The sequence below is a fragment of the Salvia miltiorrhiza genome, chromosome 8, assembly GCF_028751815.1.
Source record: "Salvia miltiorrhiza cultivar Shanhuang (shh) chromosome 8, IMPLAD_Smil_shh, whole genome shotgun sequence".
NCBI lineage: Eukaryota > Viridiplantae > Streptophyta > Magnoliopsida > Lamiales > Lamiaceae > Salvia > Salvia miltiorrhiza.
Genome location: NC_080394.1, coordinates 58,394,887 through 58,419,327, shown reverse-complemented (window position 1 = coordinate 58,419,327; position 24,441 = coordinate 58,394,887). Strand labels below are relative to the sequence as shown.

General features: G+C 42.3%; 5 protein-coding genes across 8 annotated transcripts in view; 3 read left to right on the top strand and 2 right to left on the bottom strand.

Annotated features, from left to right (window-relative positions):
- Positions 1 to 115: 115 nt before the first annotated feature.
- LOC130999614 (uncharacterized) lies at positions 116 to 2,598 on the top strand. 2 transcript variants are annotated; one of them, XM_057925198.1, is made up of 7 exons: positions 116 to 253; positions 322 to 382; positions 467 to 505; positions 1,552 to 1,664; positions 1,847 to 2,090; positions 2,176 to 2,222; positions 2,313 to 2,598. In XM_057925198.1, the coding sequence occupies exons 1-7, from the start codon at positions 116 to 118 to the stop codon at positions 2,466 to 2,468; spliced, it is 798 nt and encodes a 265-aa protein (XP_057781181.1). In that variant the 3' UTR covers positions 2,469 to 2,598. The 2 variants fall into 2 exon arrangements, with proteins under 2 accessions (XP_057781181.1, XP_057781180.1); XM_057925197.1 differs by having other exon boundaries at positions 1,513 to 1,664.
- A 101-nt stretch (positions 2,599 to 2,699) lies between these two features.
- On the bottom strand, positions 2,700 to 4,735 carry LOC130999611 (L-ascorbate oxidase homolog). Its single transcript, XM_057925195.1, has one exon. It carries the CDS (start codon positions 4,478 to 4,480, stop codon positions 2,810 to 2,812), a length of 1,671 nt encoding a protein of 556 aa, XP_057781178.1. The 5' UTR covers positions 4,481 to 4,735; the 3' UTR covers positions 2,700 to 2,809.
- A 776-nt stretch (positions 4,736 to 5,511) lies between these two features.
- LOC130999596 (L-ascorbate oxidase homolog) lies at positions 5,512 to 7,481 on the top strand. Its single transcript, XM_057925169.1, is given in 2 exon segments — positions 5,512 to 6,818; positions 6,820 to 7,481. Coding segments are annotated over 2 exon segments (1,665 nt in total). The 5' UTR covers positions 5,512 to 5,675; the 3' UTR covers positions 7,342 to 7,481.
- A 994-nt stretch (positions 7,482 to 8,475) lies between these two features.
- On the bottom strand, positions 8,476 to 11,346 carry LOC130999601 (transcription factor Pur-alpha 1). 3 transcript variants are annotated; one of them, XM_057925173.1, is made up of 5 exons: positions 10,733 to 11,346; positions 10,570 to 10,617; positions 9,367 to 9,507; positions 9,035 to 9,271; positions 8,476 to 8,957 (listed from the first exon to the last, which is right to left on the bottom strand). In XM_057925173.1, exons 1-5 carry the CDS (start codon positions 11,012 to 11,014, stop codon positions 8,805 to 8,807), a joined length of 861 nt encoding a protein of 286 aa, XP_057781156.1. In that variant the 5' UTR covers positions 11,015 to 11,346; the 3' UTR covers positions 8,476 to 8,804. The 3 variants fall into 3 exon arrangements, with proteins under 3 accessions (XP_057781156.1, XP_057781158.1, XP_057781157.1); XM_057925175.1 differs by having other exon boundaries at positions 9,035 to 9,262; positions 10,733 to 11,343; XM_057925174.1 differs by having other exon boundaries at positions 9,035 to 9,265; positions 10,733 to 11,340.
- A 27-nt stretch (positions 11,347 to 11,373) lies between these two features.
- The window catches only part of LOC130999608 (nuclear pore complex protein NUP214), an 18,373-nt gene continuing 5,305 nt past the window's right edge, over positions 11,374 to 24,441 (top strand). Inside the window, exons 1-10 of the mRNA XM_057925193.1 lie at positions 11,374 to 11,683; positions 11,763 to 11,971; positions 12,176 to 12,344; positions 12,676 to 12,822; positions 13,248 to 13,372; positions 19,341 to 19,453; positions 20,024 to 20,160; positions 20,465 to 20,627; positions 20,719 to 21,814; positions 22,061 to 22,213. Of these exons, the coding sequence (XP_057781176.1) occupies positions 11,467 to 11,683; positions 11,763 to 11,971; positions 12,176 to 12,344; positions 12,676 to 12,822; positions 13,248 to 13,372; positions 19,341 to 19,453; positions 20,024 to 20,160; positions 20,465 to 20,627; positions 20,719 to 21,814; positions 22,061 to 22,213 (2,529 nt within the window). The 5' untranslated portion in view covers positions 11,374 to 11,466. The remainder of the gene's footprint in view (positions 11,684 to 11,762; positions 11,972 to 12,175; positions 12,345 to 12,675; positions 12,823 to 13,247; positions 13,373 to 19,340; positions 19,454 to 20,023; positions 20,161 to 20,464; positions 20,628 to 20,718; positions 21,815 to 22,060; positions 22,214 to 24,441) is intronic.

Genomic DNA, 24,441 nt, shown 5'->3' with positions numbered 1-24,441 from the left:
CGGAAAATATAAAACAAAAGAGTAAATGACACACATGCCCACGCACTACACCTCGAAGTCGAAGCGTTCATGTTCATTCTTTTCTTCTCAAGTTTGTTTGTGAAAATTGTGTAGAATGGAAAAGATATTGGGAGTGGAAGGAGGAGAGAAGGAAGTTCTGGAATTGAACAAGTATGTTGTGGGTTCGGTGCCGACTGTCATGTACATTCCTGAGTACATCTCGACTGCTGAAGAAGACCTCCTCCTCAAAAACGTATGTTATTGTTATGTATCTACACCTCCCCAAAACTTTGCATATTCATCTCACCTCTGACTTTGCAGATTTACCAAGCGCCGCTTTCCAAATGGAAGACTTTGAAGAATCGGAGACTCCAAAATTGGGGTACACATAAACACTCGTCTTATTTATTACTGCTGCAAATCATATCATATTGATTCGGAGATTGTAATTTGCAAATGACCACAGGAGGAGTTGTCCACGAAAAGGGTCTTCTTGCCCAAGAATGTAAGTTTCTTGATGCAACTTCATCTTAATCTTTTATGATTGGAAGATAGAGGAAATAGGGCTTAATGCTTCTAGCTCTTCTTGACTGAACTTTGCTCGCCTCTTGACCTGGCCCGGTCGGGGCTTTTCCTCTATATGGCTTTGAGAATAGAAGAACCTGCCCTTGGGGCTGGAAACGGCTGCTAATACCCCCTTAGGCTGAGGAGTGCAACCTTGATCGGTAAATCCTTTCCTTATTCAAGAACTTCTGCACCACCTTCTTAGCTTACAGCACAGCGTGTTCGCCACCACACTGGCTCCACCGGAGTTCTTCTGCTCTAATCTTCACGGTTTAGCCTGCACCCATTTCGCTCGCGGCTACTACGTGAATGAATAACATAGAAATAATGAATCGTAATGTAAATAGAGTTTGGATTCGAACGGCCAAGTTTCTTTCTTTTCAATTAAGACGTGTCCGGAATACCAGTTGTACGAGTGCCGAAGGAGAATTCTAAAAAATCTTTTTCCTAAAATAATCACTTAATATCTAATCTTTTCCTAGTTCTTTGTTCTATCAATGCAATGAAAGAACCATCCCTTCCTATTTGTTTGTCCAAATTTGACAAACGCGAATGCATTTGCTGCAGTCAGTGGACAAATGGCATTATTATCTGTTACTGTGTTTGTGGTTGTACGATATAGATGTAATGGTTACTCTGAGCAAATGTTTGGGCACTCTTTGCTTCTGATACTATGTCATTACTCACTCACCTCTCGTTTAAGCAAAACAAGAAATGGTAATAATAATCTACTGCTTATGCACTAGCATAACGGAACAGAGGTTTGCTCTCTTGTGAGACTGTTTCATGGATCCAAAGAATGCTGCCTCGGAGAATGTTTGCAGATCTAGGAGTGCATAACTTGAAAATATTTGTTCCAACATTTTCCGCTGCAGAAGTAGCTGATATTTTGTTTCCAATTTTCTGGAGGATTGACCATGATGACTTATATGTGAAGTTTGGGTACAGCAACAGAAGTTGAATGTCCAAGTTCTTTGTGTTTTGCAGTGCCATCCTGGCTAAAAAGAGTTACAAATAGAATATGCGAGGAATCAAAGTTGTTCCCCTCAGCAATCAACCATGTGCTTATCAACGAATATTTGCCTGACCAAGGAATTATGGTGGGTGCTAAATTCAAGTTTATTAGGTAGATCTGCAAAGTTATTGGTTATCTATATTTGCTATTACTGTTATGTGGAAAGCGGAAGGGTGAAGAAAGTAGCCCAAATCCGCTGAAGTTGTATGGTCTTTCCTACTCTGGAACTTTGATTGCACTGTTTTGCAATTTCTTTCTTCTTAACAGCCACATCAGGACGGACCTGCATATATGCCTGTGGTGGCAATTCTATCACTTGGGTCTCCTGTTGTTATGGACTTTGTTCCTCATCCTAATTTAGAGAGCACAGCGGAAACATCAGAAAACGATACTCAAGACATAATTTACGAACCTTCAGTTACAAAGGGCTACAAGTCCAGCAAATACCTTCCCTTTTCTGTGGTATTAATGCCTCGTAGCTTGCTGATATTTAAAGATATGGCGTACTCAGGTTGCTATTTATTTTACGTCTATTTGTTATTGTGTATGTTCATCCCTTGCTGTTGTTTAAACATAGAAATCATGTTTTCTTCCAGATTATTTGCATGGCATAAAGGACTCTGAGAATCACTGCTATGATGAGGCAAGATGAGACATGCAAACAATTTCTGAGGAAATACAAATTCATGCATTTGGTTTGTATAGAATATTTATGGTCCTCCATTTGGTGCAGGCTGTAAATGCTATCAATGGTCCAAGTCATGATGCTGAAACACTGGCAGGCTTGAAGATTGATGGAGGTGACAGGGTGGTTCACCGGACTACTACAAGAGTTTCTCTTACGTGTCGGCTTGTGACAAAAGTTCACAAACATCTAATAAAAATTTAGAGCGATGCATAGATGAAACTTTATAAGGCTTTCTCCGGAAAGACTGTTTCAGCAAGAGTAATAAATATCTCCTTCCCTGACCATAATGTAGTAGTGTCGTCTGCTTCTATACTAATAAGTTTCTTAACAAGTTTCCCTGTTTGGCATATGCATGCATATTTGTTTTTATGTTTGAGGGAATGCCGACCATGTTAGTTAATGCATGTGAAAGTAAAAAATAAGATATGGGAATTATAGAGGTTAAATATGTGTATTCATTCTGAGAATGAAAAGGAATATACAGATATGTATACGCACATTTATTAGACTAGCTACCATCTTCTTCTTCTTCTTCTTCTTCTTCAACTGTATAGGGCAAGCCTGGGCAAATCCTTGACAATGCCGCAGAGTTCCTGTGTGGCGGGGAGGTTGTACTCATCCCTCAAGGAGAGTGCTGGTGAGACGACACTAAAGTAGAACTGCTGTCCCAAATATGCCCTCTCCCTCATATCAGACCTCAGGTTCCACATGCCAGCATTGTCAAGAGTGGTCATGATTGCAGCCCATGAGTTGGGGTAAACCTGAATGGTGTGCCTGCTCACTGCGTCCAACAGATTGTAGTTCTTCCTCTTCTCGGGGGTCCACGTCCCAGGCTCAATTGCAACCGCAAAGAAGGAGTATCCATCCAAGTGCCATGTCTGGATAGTCTTCTCCTGGTTCTCGAAGATGATCTCCACGAAGTTCCTGAAGGTTGCATTCTTCACGCTGGGTGCCACCACAACTTTGTCTCCTTGTACTGCCTCATCCTTGACAAGATCGTATTTGAACACTTGGTCCACCTTCCCGAAGTACTCCGCCAGTTTCAATGGGGTTTCACCATCCACATGGGATACACCGTTGACAGCAAATCGGAGCTTGCCATCCACCACTTGGCGGGAGTTTGAGAGCTTGATAGTGCGGGTGATGTTGATCTGCCCGTAGTGGTAGGAGCCCTGTGGGTTGGGGCGGGCGGCACTAGCAGTGAGGTTCCACCTGAAGGAGCGGAACTGGTTGATGGACCATGCAATACCGACGGAGTTCTCCGGAGGGGGTGGTGGAAGCTCAGGGGATGCGGGCCCGTTGCCGTTGGCGTAGTGAACGGTGGCCACGGATGTGAGGACTTGCTTGAAGAAGCGGCTGGAAGCAACAAAGTAGTAATCCTTGGGGGTTTGATCGGCAGTGACCAAGACAGACATACATTGGCCGACGTGGATATCTAGGGAGTCGTACACATTCTGCACGGTGTGGGATCCCTCCATCTCCACCAATTTCATGGCGTGGCCCTGGATTCTGAAGTTGACAGTCAGCCTCATTCCCACATTGCACACCCTCAACCTGTAAGTCTTTCCGGCCTCCATGGTGACGAGGGGCTTGGCGACTGCATCGCCAACCTTGCTGGACTGGCCATTGATCTGAATGCCATCGGGCTTGCCAATGGACCGGCCGGAATCAAGAATGCTCTTGAGGGTCTTGTGGCCCTTGTTGTACCAGTCTCCGAGGAGGATAGCATGCTCTTCAGCAGGGGTATCAAAAGGGACAGGAATGAGAGGGCGGCTGTGGACCTTAATCATGCCCATGCCGCCAGAGGCGCGGTGGAGGGCAGTGGTGGGGAAGTAGATATAACTGCCAATCTGGTCCTTGACTTGGAACTGATAGGTGTAGTTATGGCCAGGGAGAATGGGGCACATGGTGCCGGGAGTGCCGTCCTGCCAGGAGTTCTTCCTCTGCTGGACGCCGGCCCAAGTGAGGAGGAGAGGCTCATCGATCTCGTTGAAGACATTGACGACGATGTTGTTGTTGGAGGTGCAGTTGATCTCGGGGCCGGGGAACTGACCGTTGATGAGAATGCCCTGCTGAGGGACCCCCAAGGGGGAGATGGTGCCATAGGTCACATGCCATTCGAAGAAGAGATAGGGATCCCCTGCATTGGCAATTGTCAAGAGGCATAGGAGAGGTAGAGCCACAACAAGGGGTGTCCTAATAAAGGAACCCATTTTTTATTATTATTTTTTTTAAAGAAGAAGTAAAAAGAAGAAGGCGAGCTAGTGCCTTCTTCTGGCAAGAGAAGAATGGTGTTGTGGGAATGAATGTGAGATTGAATTTATAGGGAGGTTTGTTATCAAAATGAATGGTGTGTCATCCATCATCCGCTCATTCTCCTCCTTTTTCGCTCCTCTTTTTTCTTCATCTCCATTTCTCCCAACCTAGATGGTGAATGCTCATCATTCCTCGCTCATTCTTGCCCTTTTCTCTTTCAATTTCTCGTAGCCTAATAAGTAACTACCATGCTTTTACAAAATTATAATTTGGCTATACTATAAATAAATATTTTCATTACAAAAGTATGGTAATAAATGACTATTAATTAGTTAAACATCAAATTTTCACTTAAGCAACATTGGATTCAAATCTATGTATGAAATGATTAATCGAAGGTGTCACCTTTATTTTATTGGATTGCCTATTTCATCTTGTATTACAAGGTGCAAAATTTCACTTAAGCAACTTCAAGGTTTGCATGAATTTGAATATTGCCCATCTCATGTAATTTGAATGAATGAATCCGAACGAGTATCTTAGGCAATACACTACAAACCACTAGCTAGCTAAAATGTCCACAATCAAGCTAGCCTCGAAATGAAACAAGTTACTATTAGAGTTGATAACTAGACAAACAAAAAGACAAGTCTAGTAAGAAAATGACTTGGAATTTTATTTACTTATCACCATGCATGTTTCGTGGACATATATAACTTGAAATAGAGGTTCATCATATTCAATAAGTAACATGAAAATAAGGTGCATGAATATGATTGATAGCTAGAATGATGAATTAATGGTAATCTTAAGACCCTAAAAAAAGAAATGATGATAATAGATAGAAGAGCAAAGAGAGAGCAATTGTCCCAAGTAAAAGAATGGATGAGAGTGCAAAGAGGATATGGAAGGATGATATGTGATTAGAAGTTTACCAATTTTTTTTGGCAGCTAACCATCCAAATTTGAGTTGTCTTCTACAAAACCCATTGATTTAATTCATTTGCGAAAGAAATATAGTCAATCTTAGTGTAAATTAATGTACTTGCCAGAAGAAGACATTATTACACCTTCATCTTCTTCTTCTTGGCAGACGAGGTGATACCAAAAAGAAAAAAAGAAAAAAAAACATACCACCATATATAACTAAGCATGGGCTCCTGTAGTAGACCCATCTTTGCGGCGTTGTGTGTATGGCTAGCGGTGGTTGCTACGGCGGAGGACCCTTACCACTTCTTCGAATGGCACGTGAGCTACGGCACCATCTCCCCTCTGGGCACCCCCCAGCAAGGCATTCTGATCAACAACAAATTCCCCGGCCCCGAGATCAACTGCACCTCCAACAACAACATCATAGTGAACGTGTTCAATGAGCTCGACGAGCCTCTCCTCCTGACCTGGTCGGGCATTCAGCACCGGAAGAATTCATGGCAGGACGGCACCGCCGGCACCATGTGCCCCATCTCCCCCGGCCACAACTACACCTACAAGTTCCAGGTCAAGGACCAGATCGGCACCTACATTTACTTCCCCACCACGGCCCTCCACCGTGCCGCGGGGGGTATGGGCATGATCAAGGTCCACAGCCGCCCTCTCATCCCCGTCCCCTTCGACAACCCCGCTCAAGAGCATGCTATCCTCCTCGGCGACTGGTACAACAAGGGCCACAAGACCCTCAAGCGCGCTCTTGATGCCGGCCGCTCCATCGGCAAGCCCGACGGCATTCAGATCAACGGCAAGTCCAGCAAGGTCGGCGATGCTGCGGAGCCGCTGCTGACCATGGAGGCAGGCAAGACTTACAGGCTGAGGGTATGCAACGTGGGGATGAGGCTGTCGGTGAATTTCAGAATCCAGGGGCACACCATGAAACTGGTGGAGATGGAGGGCTCACACACGGTTCAGAATGTGTACGACTCCATGGATATCCACGTCGGCCAATGCATGTCCCTCTTGATCACCGCGCAACAAACCCCCAAGGACTACTACTTCGTCGCCTCCACCCGCTTCTTCAAGCAAGTCCTCACGTCCGTCGCCACCATCCGCTACGCCTCCGGCAATGGCCCCGCCTCCTCCACCCTCCCGCCGCCTCCTCCCGAGAACCACGGCGTTGCCTGGTCGATGAACCAGTTCCGCTCCTTCAGGTGGAATCTCACCGCCAGCGCCGCCCGCCCCAACCCGCAAGGCTCCTACCACTACGGCCAGATCAACATCACCCGCACCATCAAGTTGGCTAGCTCCCGCCAAGTGGTGGACGGGAAGCTCCGCTTCGCCATCAACGGGGTCTCCCATGTGGACCCCGGAAACTCCGGTGAAGTTGGCCGAGTACTACGGGATGGCCGACAAAGTCTTCAAATACGATCTGGTCAAGGACGAGCCGCCGAAAGAGACCAACGCCAAGGTGGTGGTGGCGCCGAGCGTGAAGAACGCAACGTTCAGGAACTTCGTGGAGATCATCTTCGAGAACCAGGAGAAGATGGTCCAAACATGGCACCTGGACGGCTACTCGTTCTTCGCGGTGGCCATCGAGCCGGGGAGGTGGAGCCCCGACAAGAGGAAGAGCTACAATCTGCAAGATGCAATCAGCAGGCACACAGTGCAAGTATACCCCAACTCGTGGGCGGCGGTGATGACGACGCTGGACAACGCCGGAATGTGGAACCTCAGATCGGAGATGAGGGAGAGGGCGTATTTGGGGCAGCAGCTCTACTTGAGCGTCGTCTCACCGGAGCACTCCTTGAGAGATGAATATAATCTCCCTCCAACGCAGCTACTATGTGGTATCGTCAAGGGCAAGCCCAACCTCGCTCTCTACAGCTGATGCTCATCATCAACCAACTACCTTTATTCCATTTTTTCCAACTAAACCACATATAGCTTAATTAATTTGTTTCTTATCATTTATTATGTAAACTACTTAGGTAGGATTTTTAATATATAATGCCATTTCTACTTCTTGTACGCGGTCGCTTCTGCAATTTCCTATCGATACTCCACAAAAAGCAACTCTTAGTTTAAATAGCATTGTTCCTCTCCTTCTCCTATAAGCAGAAAAGTGCGTGTATTTGCTTAGCGGTAAATGGTTAACATTCAAGACCTGAAGTCCTGAATACGAGTTCATTGTGGTACGTAGGGATGTCAGTCCAGCCTAAAATCCGGGGGCCGACCCGAATAACCCGACAAAATTAGAAGGTTAGGGTTGAAAAATCACAACCCGATTATAAATCGGGCTAGCTCGTTCGGCCGTTGGGCTACTGTTGTTGTTGTTGTTTTTTTTTTTTTTTTAATTGAATTCTAAAATATTTTAGAGTTTAGGCCTTTAAAGTTTGGCCTGAAATCGAAATTTTTTCGGCCTCACTAGTCACTAGCACGCCTCCATCCCTCACTTCAGCCATTCTTCCTCTATCGCCGATCGATCTACCACCTCCAGCCACGCCGCCCTCCCCTCCGGGGCATCCACTCCCACCGGGCAACCGCGCCTCTTTATGTATTAAAGATATATAATTTATATTTTTAATATCTATGTATATTTTATACATTATACATTACATCATTAAGAATAATAAAATACAAATGATAATTTTATTTTTACGCCTATAACCTGGTTAGCCCCCCGATGGGCTAGCCCGAAACCCAAACGTTTAGGGTTAGGGTTGAAGATTTACAACCCAAAAAAATCTCCAACCCGGTTAGCCCGCACCCGATTAACCCAGAATCCGATAGGGCTAGCCCGAAAACCCGATGGGCTGGCCCGATTGACATCCACGGCCTTTAAATTTCTTCATTTATTAGTGTAATAAAAAAAAATATCAAAACACTCAAATAAACCAATCGACAAAGTCTTTCGTTTAGCCGTTCGCTACACAAGCACAATAAGCAAAAAATGCTCACTCAAACAAACCAAGTTTCAACATTCATGACAGAGCATCCCTTCCTAGCTAGGAACCCACTTCAATTTTCTAGCAGAAAGAAAACACAATTCCACTCTATTAAAAAAGATGTCTAATTAAACAAGGAAGCCAATCTTTTGGCAGAAAATGTACTTATTAATTTATTTATGTATCATTCCATCTATCTAGAATCAAGCTGATCAACTTTCACAAATGTACTCTGATTGAAGAAGAGGGCAGACTTATTCAGACAAAATCGAGACATGAATAAAGCAGAGCACTAGACAAGCAGCAACACAGATGCGCACACCCAATCAATCAACCACAATAAATGATGTCACATATCACAATTGGTTTGAGATATCAGACTGGTTGACCATATTCTCTCCCACGTTCACCTTTGAGGAGGGTCCACTGTCCTAACATTTGCACCAGTCATTCCCTCAATTCTATCTTTAGTGATCTCCACAAAGTGACCCACCATTTCATGGAACTGCTTCAGGCCAGACAGCGGGAGAATTATAGATGAACGATCTGAACCAGTAACCTGCATTTTATTTTTTTCATAAGTTTTAAGGGAAAATGCATGAGACAAACTTTATAAATAAACATTCCCTTCCTCACCTCTGATATTCTCAAGAAATGTCCTCTGTTGTTGCTACCTAGATCAAAGAAAAACTTCTTTTGATCAGCTCTTATCACTTTGGAGACTATGTCATCAGGTGGTGGCAGATCAGAAGAGCGATCAACATTCAAGTCAGCCGCTGGGGCAGATTGGGAACTATGACTTGATATAAAACCAGCCCCCACATCATCTGAAAGCCCGACAAGGCGTTCCGGGACTTCGGAGTTCTGCTGATGCTTACACACAACCAGAAGTTCACATAATGAAGGTTTGCTTTCTGAGGCACTCAGTAATATTTACAGCTACATAATGAAATAATGAATCCACATACCTGATTTGGAAGGATGACCAGCCGTGAAGTTTCATTTATTTCGCCCAAAATATTTCTGAAGGCCGCCCACCCTTCATCACGAGCACTTCCAGCAGGAACAATAATAGTACTGCGGTTTCGGCTGACTGAAGCTTCGGATATCTGCAGGCAGAGTCTAATTAGTGAAAATGAGTTGCAACTTATTTACATAAAACAGCTTCACATTGAGGTGGTCTCCATCAACACACGCAAGAGCATCTTCTCTTTCTAATTAAATATCTTCCACAAGAATGCACATGGTTAATATTTCCGAATTCACAAGCATGTTTCTGGTAAATGGCCTTAAATTTTGATTCCCAATCGCTATAACAGAAAAAGCAAAGAGGATGGAAAGAGGTCATGGATTCAAAAATACAGCATTTACAAAGTTATATTGCAGCATAACAACAAAAAAGTTCATCCTTCGGGGATTTCAAATAAGCAATGCCAGGAAGTATCAACATTATCTTGTTAACAATGTGCTACTGTATGTTATAAGCATTCAGAATTAAAACCTAGAAACTACTTAGAGCTACTCAACATTGTTTTCTAGCAAGTCAAGAAGCATATAGGTGTTTGCTCTGGATATGGGGAACTGAAAGTTGAAATATGCGTCTTAACTACAAAGATAGACAACAAACATCAGCCAACAGTGATGGTTTTAGTTAATAACCCAGCAAACATACACAAAAACACAGACATTTTGATATCAAATCTAATGGATACAAGTATGATTAAGATGCATTGATTCCAAAGGAAGAAACTGATATTGATCATTGCTATTTAGAACTACAAACCCATACTTCTTAATTGAATTTTGCACATGAAAATATAATCAAAATGAAATGGAATATAATCATTAGAATGTTTTAGTTACTTTTTAAGAGAAGACCTTAGTAGAGGCAAATGTACCATAAAATGCATTGCAAGGTTTTATAGTTTTACCAACTGTGAATTGAGGAAACAAAACTAAAACTTACATATGACATTTCTTTAAGACATCTTTTCACTAACTGGAAATATTTTAGAGCTCAACAGCTTACACTCAAAAAAAAAATCGTGTCTTTATAGCGTTTGTCAATGCAACTGCATTGTGGTGTTTACTAATAGACTGAACGTTCAATTCAATAAACAGAAGTAGCTGAAGCAAATAATTGCTGATAAATCATAGAGAGAGCAACTAACTTTGAGAAAGCGGCCTCTTCTGTTCTCCCCAACATCAAAATAAAAAACCTGCAAACAGATATGAGGAAAGGAAAACTTAAAGCACGGAAGAAATTAAAGAAAGGGCACAGAAGGGGGGAGGGAGGGGATGGGAGCATGGTGCGTGGGGTATATCAAAGGGTGCCTTGGTATCGAGCTGGAGTTCTTTGCTAAAGACATCCTGGTCATCAGAATTGACATAGTAATTGAAGAGATCGAGGAACCAGGCGATGCCGTTGGAAGGTACTATGATGGTGGACCTTGTCGCCGAAGTCTTCTCGGAGATCTTGAGGTAACGCCCACGGGGATTCTCCTTGAGGTCGAAGTAGAATAGCTTGTGCTCCACCTGCAGTGTTTTGCACAGCAGCTCCACATCATTCCCCCCTCCTCCGCCACCGCCGCCACCACCGGAAGAATTCCCCTCCATCTACAATACTGTGCGAGTGGAAGCAACTTTAACCTCCAAACACAATCAAGTACTAAAATTGTGGCACCAGGGCGTCCGGCGACGACCTTGACAATCCAAAAAATTGAAAATTGGCGAGCGTAATTGGAGAGACGGCGGCGCGATAGGGTTTTGAGGGGAGAGGTCGGAGGAGGAAAGCCGTAGCTTAATTTAGGTCAGTGTGAATTGCGTTGCGTTATCTAATTTTGGGGAAGGCTTGCGGTTGCGGCTGCTCACCACATGGCGTCCACCTCCGCCAACTTGCCAGCCCCTAATTCCCAATTTCCAATTGTGCCCTTTTCCCCTCCACTCAATTTTTACTATTACGCTACATTTATTTACTTATATAGAAACAGAGTGAGTAACGTCACCCAAAATCCTTCCCGCCCATTGCCATTCCCCACCGCGGCTCTCTCTCTCTCTCTCTCTCCCCAATGCCTGCTGATTTGGGTCTCATCAAATTGGATGACGAAATCGACGGAGATGAAATCGGCACCAGAAATTTCCGCTTCTCCAAGATTGGAGAATCCGTCCCTATTCTCCAGTCCGACGGCGCCACCTCCCACTTCGACCCCCAATCCCTTCCTTCCCAGCCTTTGGCCGTCTCCGAGCGCTTCGGTCTCCTCTTTCTAGTACATCCGCAGGGCCAAGGTAATTTGCCTCTCTCTATCTTTCAAAAATCAAATCAATTCTCCTTTCAAATTATTCCTACTCTTGTTTTGGGGTTTAGGGTTTTATGTTGCTCGGACCAAGGACGTGATGGCATCGGCCGAGGCCATCAAAGACAAAGGACCAGCCCCGTCACTACAGGAGTTGAGCCTCGTGCATGTTGCCATTGGAACGGTTTCAATACTGGCCCTCGCAGCCGATGATTCTTTGCTCGCTGCAACTGTTTCTAGTCACGTCCATTTCTTTGCTATTAGTGCATTGCTCCATAAGGTATATTGTTACTTATGCATGTCTATGGCATTTCTATACAGCTAAATCTGAGTTTGGCTTCTAAGGTTATTGTTTTAGTTTAAGAACTGTCATATATTGCTCAATGTCCAACTGCAGTTTGTTCTCTTTGCTTCTTGATCAATTAACTAAGAAAACTCTTTTGTATCTGAATTTTGAATTGCTTATTAAATGGACTTTGAACAGGACCAAAAGCCCTCATATTCAGTCTCACTTGAAGATTCCCTTTGCATCAAGGATGTACGTTGGGCTAGAAAAGATGCAAAAGCTTATATTATTCTTTCGACCAGTGGAAAACTATATCATGGATCCGGTCAAGGTCCCCTTACTTGTTTGATGGAAGATGTTGATTCTGGTATGTCTCAACTCTTGCTGCATCCCTTTGTTTTCTTAATCTTAACCAGAGAACCCTCACAGAAATTATATCATTGTTTCGTTTCACAGAAAGAATATCATTCACATAATCTTTTTCAGGTTTGTGAATGGTATCACAACATTTATTTAAACAAGACAAAAGTCTACCATGAAAATTGTTTTCATTTTCTTGATATAACCATTTTCTTCCAGTGATGTCAGTGTATTACTTGCCATCTCATCTTCTTCTCATAAAACCTCCCATGCATAAAATTTGGCTATCTTTTTGTACTCGTATGAATTTCTGTCTAATATATATTTTTTCTACATAGTTGACTGGAACATCGGAGACAATTATATTGCAGTGGCAATAAACAATGTTATCAGCATTTTATCGTCTCACTTTAAGGAAAAGTTAAGATTCTTGCTATCTTTCCAATCGGTCATTGGTGATGCTGATGCTGGTCAGGTTATCAAAGGTTTTGCTCTCTCTCTGTGTGTGTGTGTGTGTGTGTGTGACTGTATATATATATAGTGATAATTAAAGGATGAAGTGGGGGACTTCTCTCTTAGACTGTAACTGGGTGATAATTGTAGGTGTGTATTAGGCTAGCGAGTTCTGATACCACATGAGTAATATGAATAGATCTTGAGACTTGAGTATTGCAAGTTGAAAGCTAATAAGTTGTGAGATAGAAGAAATTCAAAATTAAATGCATGCCCTTTCTGTTGCATTACAGGGAATCATTTTCATATGTAAGCAATAAAAAGTAGGTCTCTAGCTGTCTCCCTCATAAACCATAAGTAGCAAGGTCTCTCAAAGAATTTGGTTAGAATTGATTATGCATCTCCTTATTTAATAACTTGCTACCATTAATATATCATTACTGTCGATTTTGTGTAGTGGATTCCATCCGATGGATCCGTCCAGATAGTATAGCTGTTGGATGTTTCGAATTAAATGATGATGGTGAGAAGGAGAATTACATTGTCCAAGTAATCACAAGCAGGGGCCGAAGACTTACTGATGTACGTTTATAAATCCTTCTCATTTTGCTGCTTCATAAAGATTTCTATGCTTCTGTTTATATTTATAGTTATTCAAATATTGAGGTGCCCTTTCCTTTAGTATTCTACAATACTCCCTCCGTCCACCAATTCTTGTCCTACCCATTTTTAGTAACTATTTCCTTAACAAATAAATCATTTTTTCTTAAAAGTCGTGCACCCTTCTCCAATCAACAAATAAACAATATACTTTTTCTTAAAACCCGTGCCCCCTTCCCCTAGGACATGAATTGGCGGACGGAGGGAGTATTCTATTTCTTATATATTATGTGATCTAAGAAACTAGTATTTGTTTCTGTATAGTTTCATTATTGTGATAGAGGTAAAGAGAACACGAACACAAATATGGAACTAAGAGGAATTATATAGATAATCAAAAAACGAACTACAACAGAGGAGGAACTCTCTCTCTGCCCAAATGGCAATTAGCCACTGATTTTCCAGCCAAAAGATCCTAGACAAGTCCCCCTGTGAAGGAGAGAGACTTGTTTTATTTCATAGCTTGACTTCTAGGGGAAGTCAATAGTAGCTTCCAAGAGAAGCTTAACTATAAAGTGGGCTTGCTAAGCCCATGCAGGAACTAGCAGCCCAAACTTATACTTAATTAAAACATACTATGCTAACACTAAAGAGGTAATAAACAAAACAGCTACACGCTCGCGTTCGACCTTCTACGATAAAATCTCTCTGCTACAACTTCTCCTTCCTTCCAAACAGCCTTGTCCTCAAGGATGAATTCTGGAAATTGCCCACTGAACTCATCCTCCGCCACCCAAGTTGCCTCGTCGATCTCCTTATCCTTCCGTTGCACCAATAACTGACGGACACACTCATCTCCCATCATCTTAAGTTGTGAGTCATTAGAAACTGGATGCAAGCTCAAAGAAGCTAGAAGTAGCAGCCGGTAAGCAAAGGGACCGATCCGCTTGAGAGTTTGAAAAGGTCCATAAAATTTTGCAATTGACTTTACCTTGGTTTTAAAAAGCGCGCTTAAGCGCAAAAAAGCGCACGCTTTTGGTGAAGCGCACATCTGGGCTTTTCTCTGAGCGAAGCACACTTACCTACAGGAAGCGCGGAGAAGCGCGCCTAGGCGAGAAGCGCTGAAGCGCGGGCTTTTAGTATGTTACGGTTAGGTTTTTAAATTTTAAAAAAACTAGGTTTTATTTCATTAAAACAAATGCATGCCTCCCCTCTTCTCCCATCCCTCTCGCGACCCTAACCTGTTCTGCCCACCGTCCGGCGCCGCCAGCCGTCGTGCGCCGCCTCCAGCCGGCCGCCGTCGTTGCCAGCTGTCCGCCGCCGCCGGTCGTCGTCCAAAGGTAAAGTTTCCATTTTTTCTTAGATGAGGATGAGGATGAGGGTGGGGAGGAGATGGAAGAGGACATTGGTGAAGACAAAGATGATGAAGGAGATGGGGATGATGCACTTAATGATGATGATTTTTGATTAGTTGCTTGAGATTTGATTAAACTTTTAGACTTGCTTACTTTAAACTTAAGTATTTGTGTGTTTTAACTTTTTTTTTTTTGATGAAATTACATTATAAATAATACAAACCACACACACACACCCACCCCACCTAGTGGTTATTGTGGCCGAGAGTATTCGAACCTGTGACCTCTTGGGCAACAGGCAACCACCCCAACCACTAGGCCATCCCAAGGGGACAATGTGTGTTTTAACTTTTAAATTAAGTATTTGTGTGTTTAAGTATTTGTGTTTTTTGCTATAAAATATATTGTAGGTAAATATATTAGAATTTTTTAGGTTTTAGCGCGTTTCGCCTATGAAAAGCCCGCGCTTTCACCAAAAGCCCGCGCTTTAGGCCCCGGGGCAGTTTGCGCTTCGGTGCGCTTCGCGCTTTTTTAAACCAAGGACTTTACACACCTTGACCAGAATAAGAACCAAAGATATGGTCGAGGCTTGAGAAAAACTGTGTGGCCGACCTCAAACTGCACATCTCTAGCTGCTAACTCATCGACCACTGCTCTGACTCTGCTCTGACTCTGGTCTCAGATGGTAAAAATCTCCCAAGCTTTGGAGAAGGGCTCCCAATCACAATTTCAAAGGATGTCGACCCTGTAGATGAATGGAAGCTAGTATTACAACAATACTCAGCGCATGCTAGCCAACTTGCCTCTACATGTTGCACCTTGCACGTTCGGGCTAATGACAATGCGTGATAAACTAGACCTAATTCGCCTCGAAGAGTAAGAACTCGGCCGTTACATTGAAACTGCACTGTCATTTGACTCCAATCAGCTTGCACTTCTCCAAGGGTGGCTAGCCACGCAACGCCAAGCATCATGTTAACATTTCCCAGCTCAAAGACATAACATTCCACGTTGAACTTTTCGCCTCCCAATTCGAGTGGCAACTTTCGGCATACCCCAACGATAGCGGCCTTACGGCCATCACCAAGACATACTGCAAAAGTTTGGCTTGTGTTGATCGGAAGCCCAAGTTTGGTGGCCATGTTGAGGGATATGAAGCAGTGGCTTGCTCCACTATCAACCATAACAAGCACCTCCTGATTCCAGATGGTTCCTTTTAGTTTCATCGTCTGTGGCTCATCAAAACCCCGTGCTGCAAGTTGGGAAAGTTCCAACATCCATAAATGAGGTGTTTGATTATGTTTCTCCTCTTTGTCTGGTGGCAGACCCATTTCCTCAACTGGCAAGGCATCTTCATCATCCCCATCAGAAATAATAAATACTTGTAATGTCTTATCAGCACAGCGGTGCATTGGCGACCACTTTGCATCGCACCTGACACATAGTCCGGCCTTCTGTTTTTCCAAGTAATCCTTGTGAAATTTGATGAGTTGATGCGGGTAGATGATTGTAATTGGATCCAACAGAGCTAGAACTTTGGGAAGCAAGTGAATCTCGATTCTCCATCCCCGAGCCGCTGCTCACTGTTCCGGAACTGATTCTTTGGCTGTTTTTATCATTCTGAAAATTTGGAAATGAGTACCGGCTCCAATCACCACCTCCCGTTACATTATCATTGACAGGAGTTGAAATCTCAGTGTGTTCATAGCCTTGAAGAGCACCAATCTCCCTCTCCACTTCTTTAGCTATATATATGGTTTCAAATAAATCTTTGGCTTTTCGTGAGCGTATACGCATACGTATTTCGTCACGTAGCCCATGTAAAAACATTCCAAGACAATAGTTTTCAGCGAGGCCAGGAACGTGCACTAAACACGAAATAAAAGAGTTGATGTATTCACTTACTGTTCCTGTTTGAGTGGTGTACATCAGGGCTTCAAATGCATTAACCATAGGGTCCTGGCCGTACATCTTTAACATCTCAGACTTTAGTTGGCTCCATGTTAAATATGGAAATCTGGAGCGTGTCAGGTGATACCAGTGAAGAGCATCCCCTTCCATTGCAATCAGCGCCATTTCCACTTTACTCACTTCAGCGGTGCCATGGAGGGTAAAATATTGCTCAGCTCTTGCTATACAACCTATAGGATTGCTCCCATCAAACATGGGCAGATTGATGCAGGTTGGTGCCATAAAAGCCTCATGAGAAGTTGGGTTTCTTTGAGGCACGGTCCCCAACAAAACATTAAATCCCGGTGGTCTAGTATTCGAACCAAACACATAGTTTTCTAGACCTGGTGGGGGTGGAATAGCTCCGTTCAGTCGCCCGCTGGGCTGGTTGATGCCCGGATTTGCAGTACGACAGCCTTGACGTTGTGCTCCACACTCTTGCGCAGGAATTGATTGAGGCTGACGCTCCTGCGTGAGATTCACCGTTGAGGCAGCCCGTTGCTCTCCGTTCCAAGCCATTTTATTCATACCCCAACTCGATGATGCCCCGTTTGGAGCAACAGACACATTTGGGTTCAGGCCTTTGTGTAGGTCGACCCCAGAAATCGTAGACCTGCTGTCTGCCCCATGCTCGACAAACATAGTCATGTCTGCGCGCTGTCGTTTCTCTGTACTGCTCGTCCCCTCTTCCACAACGTCTAGCCCGTTTTCCCGCAGTAGTCGTGTCATCATCTGCTTGAGTTTTGCCATATCTTCCTTTAAGCCTTCGATCATCTCGATTTTAGGGCACATTTGTTCCAATTCAACCCTAATATCATCGTTCTCTTCATCGATCTCCCCGTCTTTGACGTCTGTCTCCCCACGAGTCATACTTCGGGTCTTTGGCATCCGGCAGGTCGGACCAAATTGATAGAGGTAAAGAGAACACGAACACAAATATGGAACTAAGAGGAATTATATAGATAATCAAAAAACGAACTACAGCAGAGGAGGAACTCTCTCTCTGCCCAAATGGCAATTAACCACTGATTTTCCAGCCAAAAGATCCTAGACAAGGCCCCCTGTGAAGGAGAGAGACTTCTTTTATTTCATAGCTTGACTTCTAGGGGAAGTCAATAGTAGCTTCCAAGAGAAGCTTAACTATAAAGTGGGCTTGCTAAGCCCATGCAGGAACTAGCAGCCCAAACTTATACTCCCTCCGTCCCAGCTTTTAGTATCCAACTTTCCTTTTTTGGCCGTCCCACATTTTGGTATCCATTTCTATTTTTGGTAAAAGTAGGTGGGGCCCTTACTCCACTTTAATTATTTTAACTCTCACATAAAATGTAGGACCTTTATTCCACTCACAACACTTCAATCACTTTATTAAAACCCGTGTCGTTCTCAACTGGATACCAAAAGCCGGGACGGAGGGAGTACTTAATTAAAACATACTATGCTAACACTAAAGAGGTAATAAACAAAGCAGCTACACGCTCGCTTTCGACCTTCTACGATAAAATCTCTCTGCAACATATTGTTGCCATTTTTAGCTATTATGGTAAAGAAATATATGTTGTCAATGATTATCGACTTGTGTTGGATACTGCTCCGAGTCTCCGACATTGCTAAACTAAATAGGTAAAAGATTAATGAACTAATGAACGGGTCACATGTCACCATAGTACTCATTTATTCGATTTCATAAATATTATTCTAGTCACCTAATATATTGCAAAATGAACTCATCCTTTTCTAATATGTAGAATGAGAGCCTTCTAAGTTGTACTCCCTCCGTCCCACTCTAATAGTCCTGTTTTCCTTTTCGAGACGTCCCACTCCAATAGTCCTGTCTCTATTTTTGGTAATGATTTTACACTACAAACAATGTGGTCCCACACACCTTTACACACTTTTACACTCAAAAAGCAAGTTTCTTAATCTCCGTGCCCAAAAAAAAGAGGACTATTGGACCGGGACGGAGGGAGTAATTGATTGAGTATATCCTAGAAATGACCTCATCCATGCTGTTTGGGTGAAGCATTGAGTTACTTTGGTTGTCCTTAGTGTGCAAGTCATCAAGACTCAAAACTTTCCATACCTAAGTGAACTTAAACAGATATGGTTTGGAATACTGGTCTACAATGGAGTATTGAGTGCAAAATCTGCCTTGTGGGACATTTCCTTTTTAATTTCTAATTGAGAATGGACAGGGTTGTCAACACAGTTTACAATGTTAGGATTCTTAATTTTTGCAAGAGTTACATTCTCTGAAAGATTCACTGTTTGCCCAATAGTTTTGGTTGTGCTTGGGTTATGACTCTTGTAGAGGTGAATGTGAATAGCGTCTAGTGGTTGTAGTGCTAGGGTGACGAAGATTGAAAGAAGTGATTTGTGTTGCCTTGATGATTAAATGAATTTTATTGCTATTATTCCAAAACTATATTCGTTGATTTTTACTTCTTCGAGCTTCATTCAAACTTCTACAGTTAAGTGCAACATCAAATCAAACTTATTATGTTTATGAGTCAACTTAAACAGTCCTATCTAATTACAATAATTGCAAATTTTATTTAATTTTGATGGGGTATGGTTAATTTTTATTTGCTTTAAATTTCATATATTACTTTATCTGGATTATATATTTCTTTTCTTATTGCTTCCAGGCATCTCCGAAACCAATCATTTTGTCATTTAATACTATATTCATGGATTTCCGTTCTGATGCTGTGCCCACTCCAACCGGACCGCATCTGTTTCTCAGTTACCTAGATCTTTAGTAAGTCTAGTTTCTTACCGCTGTTGTTTAGCATTTGTATGGTTTCTCTTAACTTGTTTAGCTTCTTTAATATGTAGCTGCTGTCTAGTACTTCAGTCCAACTAACACTTAGCTACTTTGCTTATTAGGTCTGACTTATCTTATCCTAGTATGTAAACATCCATTTGTAGCTGAAAGTATATGCCATGCAAGTCTCTAACATGTCCTCGTTCTGCTATATTGAATGCCTGTTTTTCTGCTACCAGATTTATTGTCTTGAAAGTATATGACGTGCAAATCTTTGATGTTATATTTTGGAATTCTGATATGCTAAAGAAAAAATGTGTTGGGAAACGTGGATGTTTTTGGTTATGTTATGAGGAAAAGAATTTTGCAAGGAGAAAAAATATACAAAGCCTTGACTTATAACTCTAGTGATTGTACACCATGATCCACTCATGTACCCCTGTAATCACGTGTATGAATTATTAACTATAGTGATTGTATGATGATCCAAAATGCTGTTCAGTATCTGGTACTTTGCAACTATTGGTTTAACTTACTATATATGTGGTTTCTTACTGGTTGCAGTGGGCTGGCGTTTGTTGCTAATAGAAACCTGTCCCAGAAAGTTGTGTTATTCTGTTGGCCGGAGGATAATGGGAAGAACGAAGCTGCCATGGTTGAGATTCTTGATGATGCTTGGAATCTTTATATCGATTCTCAAGGTGCGAGAAGTTGATTAGAAAATAGATTTTATGATATCCTAAGTGCCCAAGATTATTTGACTAGGCGCCACTGCAATTTGTATGACATAACTATCTCATGATGTGCATAAGTGAGGGGTGGGGAAGAAGGGTTCCTGAGCATGTGTGCCAAACCATTGGAATAAATAGTGCTTTATAAAGTTGCAAACTACCGACTCTGTTTCATTGTTGAGCAGATCTCAATACATCGATATATCTTATGTCCAATCGACATGCTTCAAGCATAGCACTATATCTGATGTCATGTCACTCTGTTTGGTCTCAGATGATGGTGAAGAAAATGTGATCCTTGGACTCTCTGTTGACAAGGCTTCCCAGAATGAGAATCTCAGTTTCACACTGGGGGATGTGGAAAGAGAAGTCTCACCTTGTTGTGTGATTATATGCATAACAATTGATGGGAAGATCTCAGTTTTCCATTTTGCTAGGTATTCTGTACCTTATTTTATGTTTGCTTTCTTACGGGGTCAACTCTGATAGTTATTCTGGGTGGCATACTAATAATTTACCCCACTGTAGTGCTGCAGGCGCTCTATCATCAGCTGGAGGATGTGCATCCAGTGAGGAAGATGATGCTTCACAGGAACTGATGAAGCATGAGCTGCCCCTGATTTCATCTGCAGGTTGTGAGGAAAGTAGAAACATAATCTCTTCAACTTTCCGATCTCATGAACTTCGTGGAACTGAAGTTGAGACAAGTGCTAAGGGCACTGCAGTAAATAATTTATCGCCATCTACCAATTTAGAGATCAGAACACGAGAGCAAAGTACTGTAGAAAACATGGAATCCCAGAGACTGAAAGTTGATGACCCAAAGAAAGTTCTCTCGACAGAGGTAAATGTGCATAGTAATGCTGAGCATCAGTCAATATCAGAAGTTGTACCCAGCAAAGGTTTCTTCTCAGGAAAAGTAGTGGGTGATGTTTCTCATCAATCAATAAGCAACTTGCCATCATTTGGATCTAACGTGGAGCTGGAGCCATTACATAAAATGCAGCCATCCACCACTACTCCAAGCACATGGCATTTATCGGTGTCAAATGCAAGTGGTGATGCTTCAGAAGTTCCTGATAAGGATGATAATTCAAATAAAGGCGCATTACAATCTACCACAAGTATACTGAAAAATTCAACAGACTTGAAAGAAAAACCTTCTGTGACTTTTACATCATTTGGACAGACATTGTTGAGTGCACAGGGAACTAGAAACCTACTGCCAGCATATCCTAGTTCACAATTGCCTTCAGGGAGTATATTTGCTTCAGGAAAAGGGTTCCAGTCTGAATCCAAAAAGGAACTGAATGCACCTCCGTCTCCACCATTGCTGTTGCAGAGTAGTTTTGCTTCTGGAAAAGCGTTTCAGTCTGAACCCAAGAAGGAACTGAATGCACCTCTGTCTCCACCTTTGCTAATGCCGAGTAGTTTTGCTTCAGGAAAAGTGTTCCAGTCTGAATCCAAGGAGCCTAATGCACCTCCGTCTCCACCGTTGCTGATGCAGAGTAGTTTTGCTTCAGGAAAAGTATTGCAGTCTGAATCCAGGAAGGAACTGAATGCATCACCGTCTCCAACGTCGCTGACTCACTTTATGCAGAATGCATCTAAACATTTTGGAAATGTAAGATTCTATACTCGTTAGAATATACAACAAAGTTTCTTTGTTATAAACATGCATTCTTTAGTTTCCCGTTTCTGGTACCAGTACCTTTCTCAGGATAAACCCTTATGCTCTTGTTTTCTCATGGCTAGTCAGTGATGTCAAATGTCTTGTCTATATTAAAACACTTTAAAAATATTCTTCAGTTTATGACCCTTGCTATTCATCGTATTATAGTGCAGCTTTTTCATTTTACTGTATCTTCAGGTTGAAGAAATGACCAAAACACTTGACAATCTGCTTGAAGGCATTGAAGGAAAGGGTGGCTTCAGAGATGCATCCATAACTTCTCAAACAGAATATGTTACAGAGTTGGAGGAAGGAATATGGGCTCTTTCCGACAAATGCGGAATGTGGAGGGTTTGTTCTCCTTCTGTTTCTCTTTCCTGTAATAAAATATGTATTGCTCGATTGTTCTGGTCTGGTGATATATCTTCTTCTCCACACAGCCTCAGTGCTGCTAACAATTTGATATCTGCGACTCTGCTACTGTTTGAGTCAAAGTGAACATATATACTTAAATAATTTCTTCAAACCAGACTGTTGCCTTTTTCTTTTCAAGATAACTGCTCAATTTCCATCTTATCCTCCCTTTTAGTTCTGCTCAGAATTTTTTTTTTTTGGGAACCTCATTCTTTAAGCTCTAAAGTAACAGTTTCTTGTATGATGTGGGGTTATGGCGGTTGTCAATTCAAGTTGTCAGCTTCTTCTTCATCAGTGTGAGTATCAGTGTCTGATCCACTTCCATCTTCCCTTACTGGTTGTGAAACAACACCTGTATTCTGTGTGAGCTCCACCTCCACTGATGTATCCATGACTTTGCTCTCACATTTCTCAGTAATTCTCAGGAAAGGCATGTTATCTTCTCTAAAAATCACATCTCTACTTATGATAGCCTTTTGTTTTCCTGGCTCAATGCACCAAAGCTTATAGCCTTTAACTCCCTTTGGATACCCTATGAATACACACTTCTGTGCTCTGGGATCCAACTTGTCTTGCCTTATGTGGGCATAGGCAAGACATCCAAAAGTCCTCAAATGGTTGTACTCAGGAGCTCTTCCTGACCACATCTCTTCTGGGGTTTTGAAACCAATAGCAGAGGAGGGGCTCCTGTTGATTAGATAACATGCAGTGACTGCTGCATCACCCCAAAATCTCTTAGGAAGACCACTTGATGCAAACATGGACCTTATTCTCTCAAGAATTGTCCATCCTTTCTATCATGCCATTCTGTTGAGGATTGGTCGGCACTGTTTTGTGCCTTTTAATTCCTTTGCTTGTGCAGAACTTTTGAAATTCCTTAGATAGGAATTCAAGACCATTGTCTGTTCTAAGATATTTGAGTTTTATCCCAGTTTCAGTCTCCACTTCAGTATACCATTCTTTGAATCTCTAAAAAGTGTCTGATTTGTGCTTCAACACATATAGCCAGAGCTTCCTCGAGTAGTGGTCAATCAATGATAGGTACCATCTGCCTCCCCCAATAGTCTCAGTTTTAGAAGGGCCCTATAGGTCTGCATGGACATACTCCAGTGGGCTTTTGACCTGCTACTCACTCTTTGGGAAAGGTAGCTTCTTTCTTTTTTCCAAAATACAATCTTCACAAGCATTGATGCCAAACTTTTGATGGTGATGAATAAGCCCCTGTTTAAGCAGCTCATTCAGTCCCTTTTCTCCCAGATGCCCCATTCTGCCATGCCACAGTAGAGACTTGTCCTCAACATTGATCTCTGATTCTCCTATTACAGTAGTTGCGCCCAGATAATAAAGGCTCTTATGCCTGTTACCTTTCATGACACACTTAGATCCCTTCATCACTTGTAACACTCCATTATCAGAAAAATACGAAAAACCCTTTAGATTCAAGCAATCCCAGAGACACAAGGTTTCTTTTCAAATCTGGGATGTATCTGACATCTTGTAAGCCTGTAAGGTTCTAATGACACCATCATGCATCTTCAATTTTATGCATCCTATTCCCTTTACTGGACATATATGATTGTTTTCAAGAATGACTGAACCTCCATTTCTCAACTGTAAGTCAGTAAACCAATCTTGATGTGGGCACATGTGAAATGAGCATGCAGAATCCATTACCCACTTATTTCCTATGGAATGATTTGCCACATTTAGCATTTCTACCTCTTCAACCTGATCAGTTGCTTCTCTATTCTGCCCTTGCTTGCCTTGTTTTCTTTTCCACGCATAGCAATCCTTCTTCAAATGCTCTGGCTTCTTACAATGATAACATCTCTTGTCATCATTTTCTTCCTTCTCCTTTTGCTTTGACTGATTTCCTTTCTTGGGCTAATTCTTCCCTTTCTTTGACTTCTCAGACTTGTGTTTCCTTACATGTAGACTTTCTAATTGTGAATCTTGCCTACCTTCAACACTTTTCTGCAGTTCCTTAGCCTTTAAGGCACTCATCACTTCATTGAAAGTGATAGTACTTTCTTTAACAAAGAGCATGGCATCTTTTAGATGTTCATAGCTTCTTGGCAACGCATTTAACAGTAAAATTGCTTTATCTTCATCCTCTATTTTTGCATCTAGACTTTCCAGATCATCCAATGATTTATTAAACTCAT

Coding starts and splice junctions, on each gene's coding strand:
- LOC130999614 (XM_057925197.1), top strand. CDS start 116: ATGGAAAAGATATTGGGAGTGGAAGGAGGAGAGAAGGAAGTTCTGGAA. Junction 383..466: donor TCGGAGACTCCAAAATTGGG/GTACACATAAAC, acceptor AAATGACCACAG/GAGGAGTTGTCCACGAAAAG. Junction 1,665..1,846: donor TGCCTGACCAAGGAATTATG/GTGGGTGCTAAA, acceptor TCTTCTTAACAG/CCACATCAGGACGGACCTGC.
- LOC130999611 (XM_057925195.1), bottom strand. CDS start 4,480: ATGGGTTCCTTTATTAGGACACCCCTTGTTGTGGCTCTACCTCTCCTA.
- LOC130999601 (XM_057925173.1), bottom strand. CDS start 11,014: ATGGAGGGGAATTCTTCCGGTGGTGGCGGCGGTGGCGGAGGAGGGGGG. Junction 9,508..10,569: donor GAAGAGGCCGCTTTCTCAAA/GTTAGTTGCTCT, acceptor CTCTGCCTGCAG/ATATCCGAAGCTTCAGTCAG. Junction 9,272..9,366: donor TGGTCATCCTTCCAAATCAG/GTATGTGGATTC, acceptor GTTGTGTGTAAG/CATCAGCAGAACTCCGAAGT.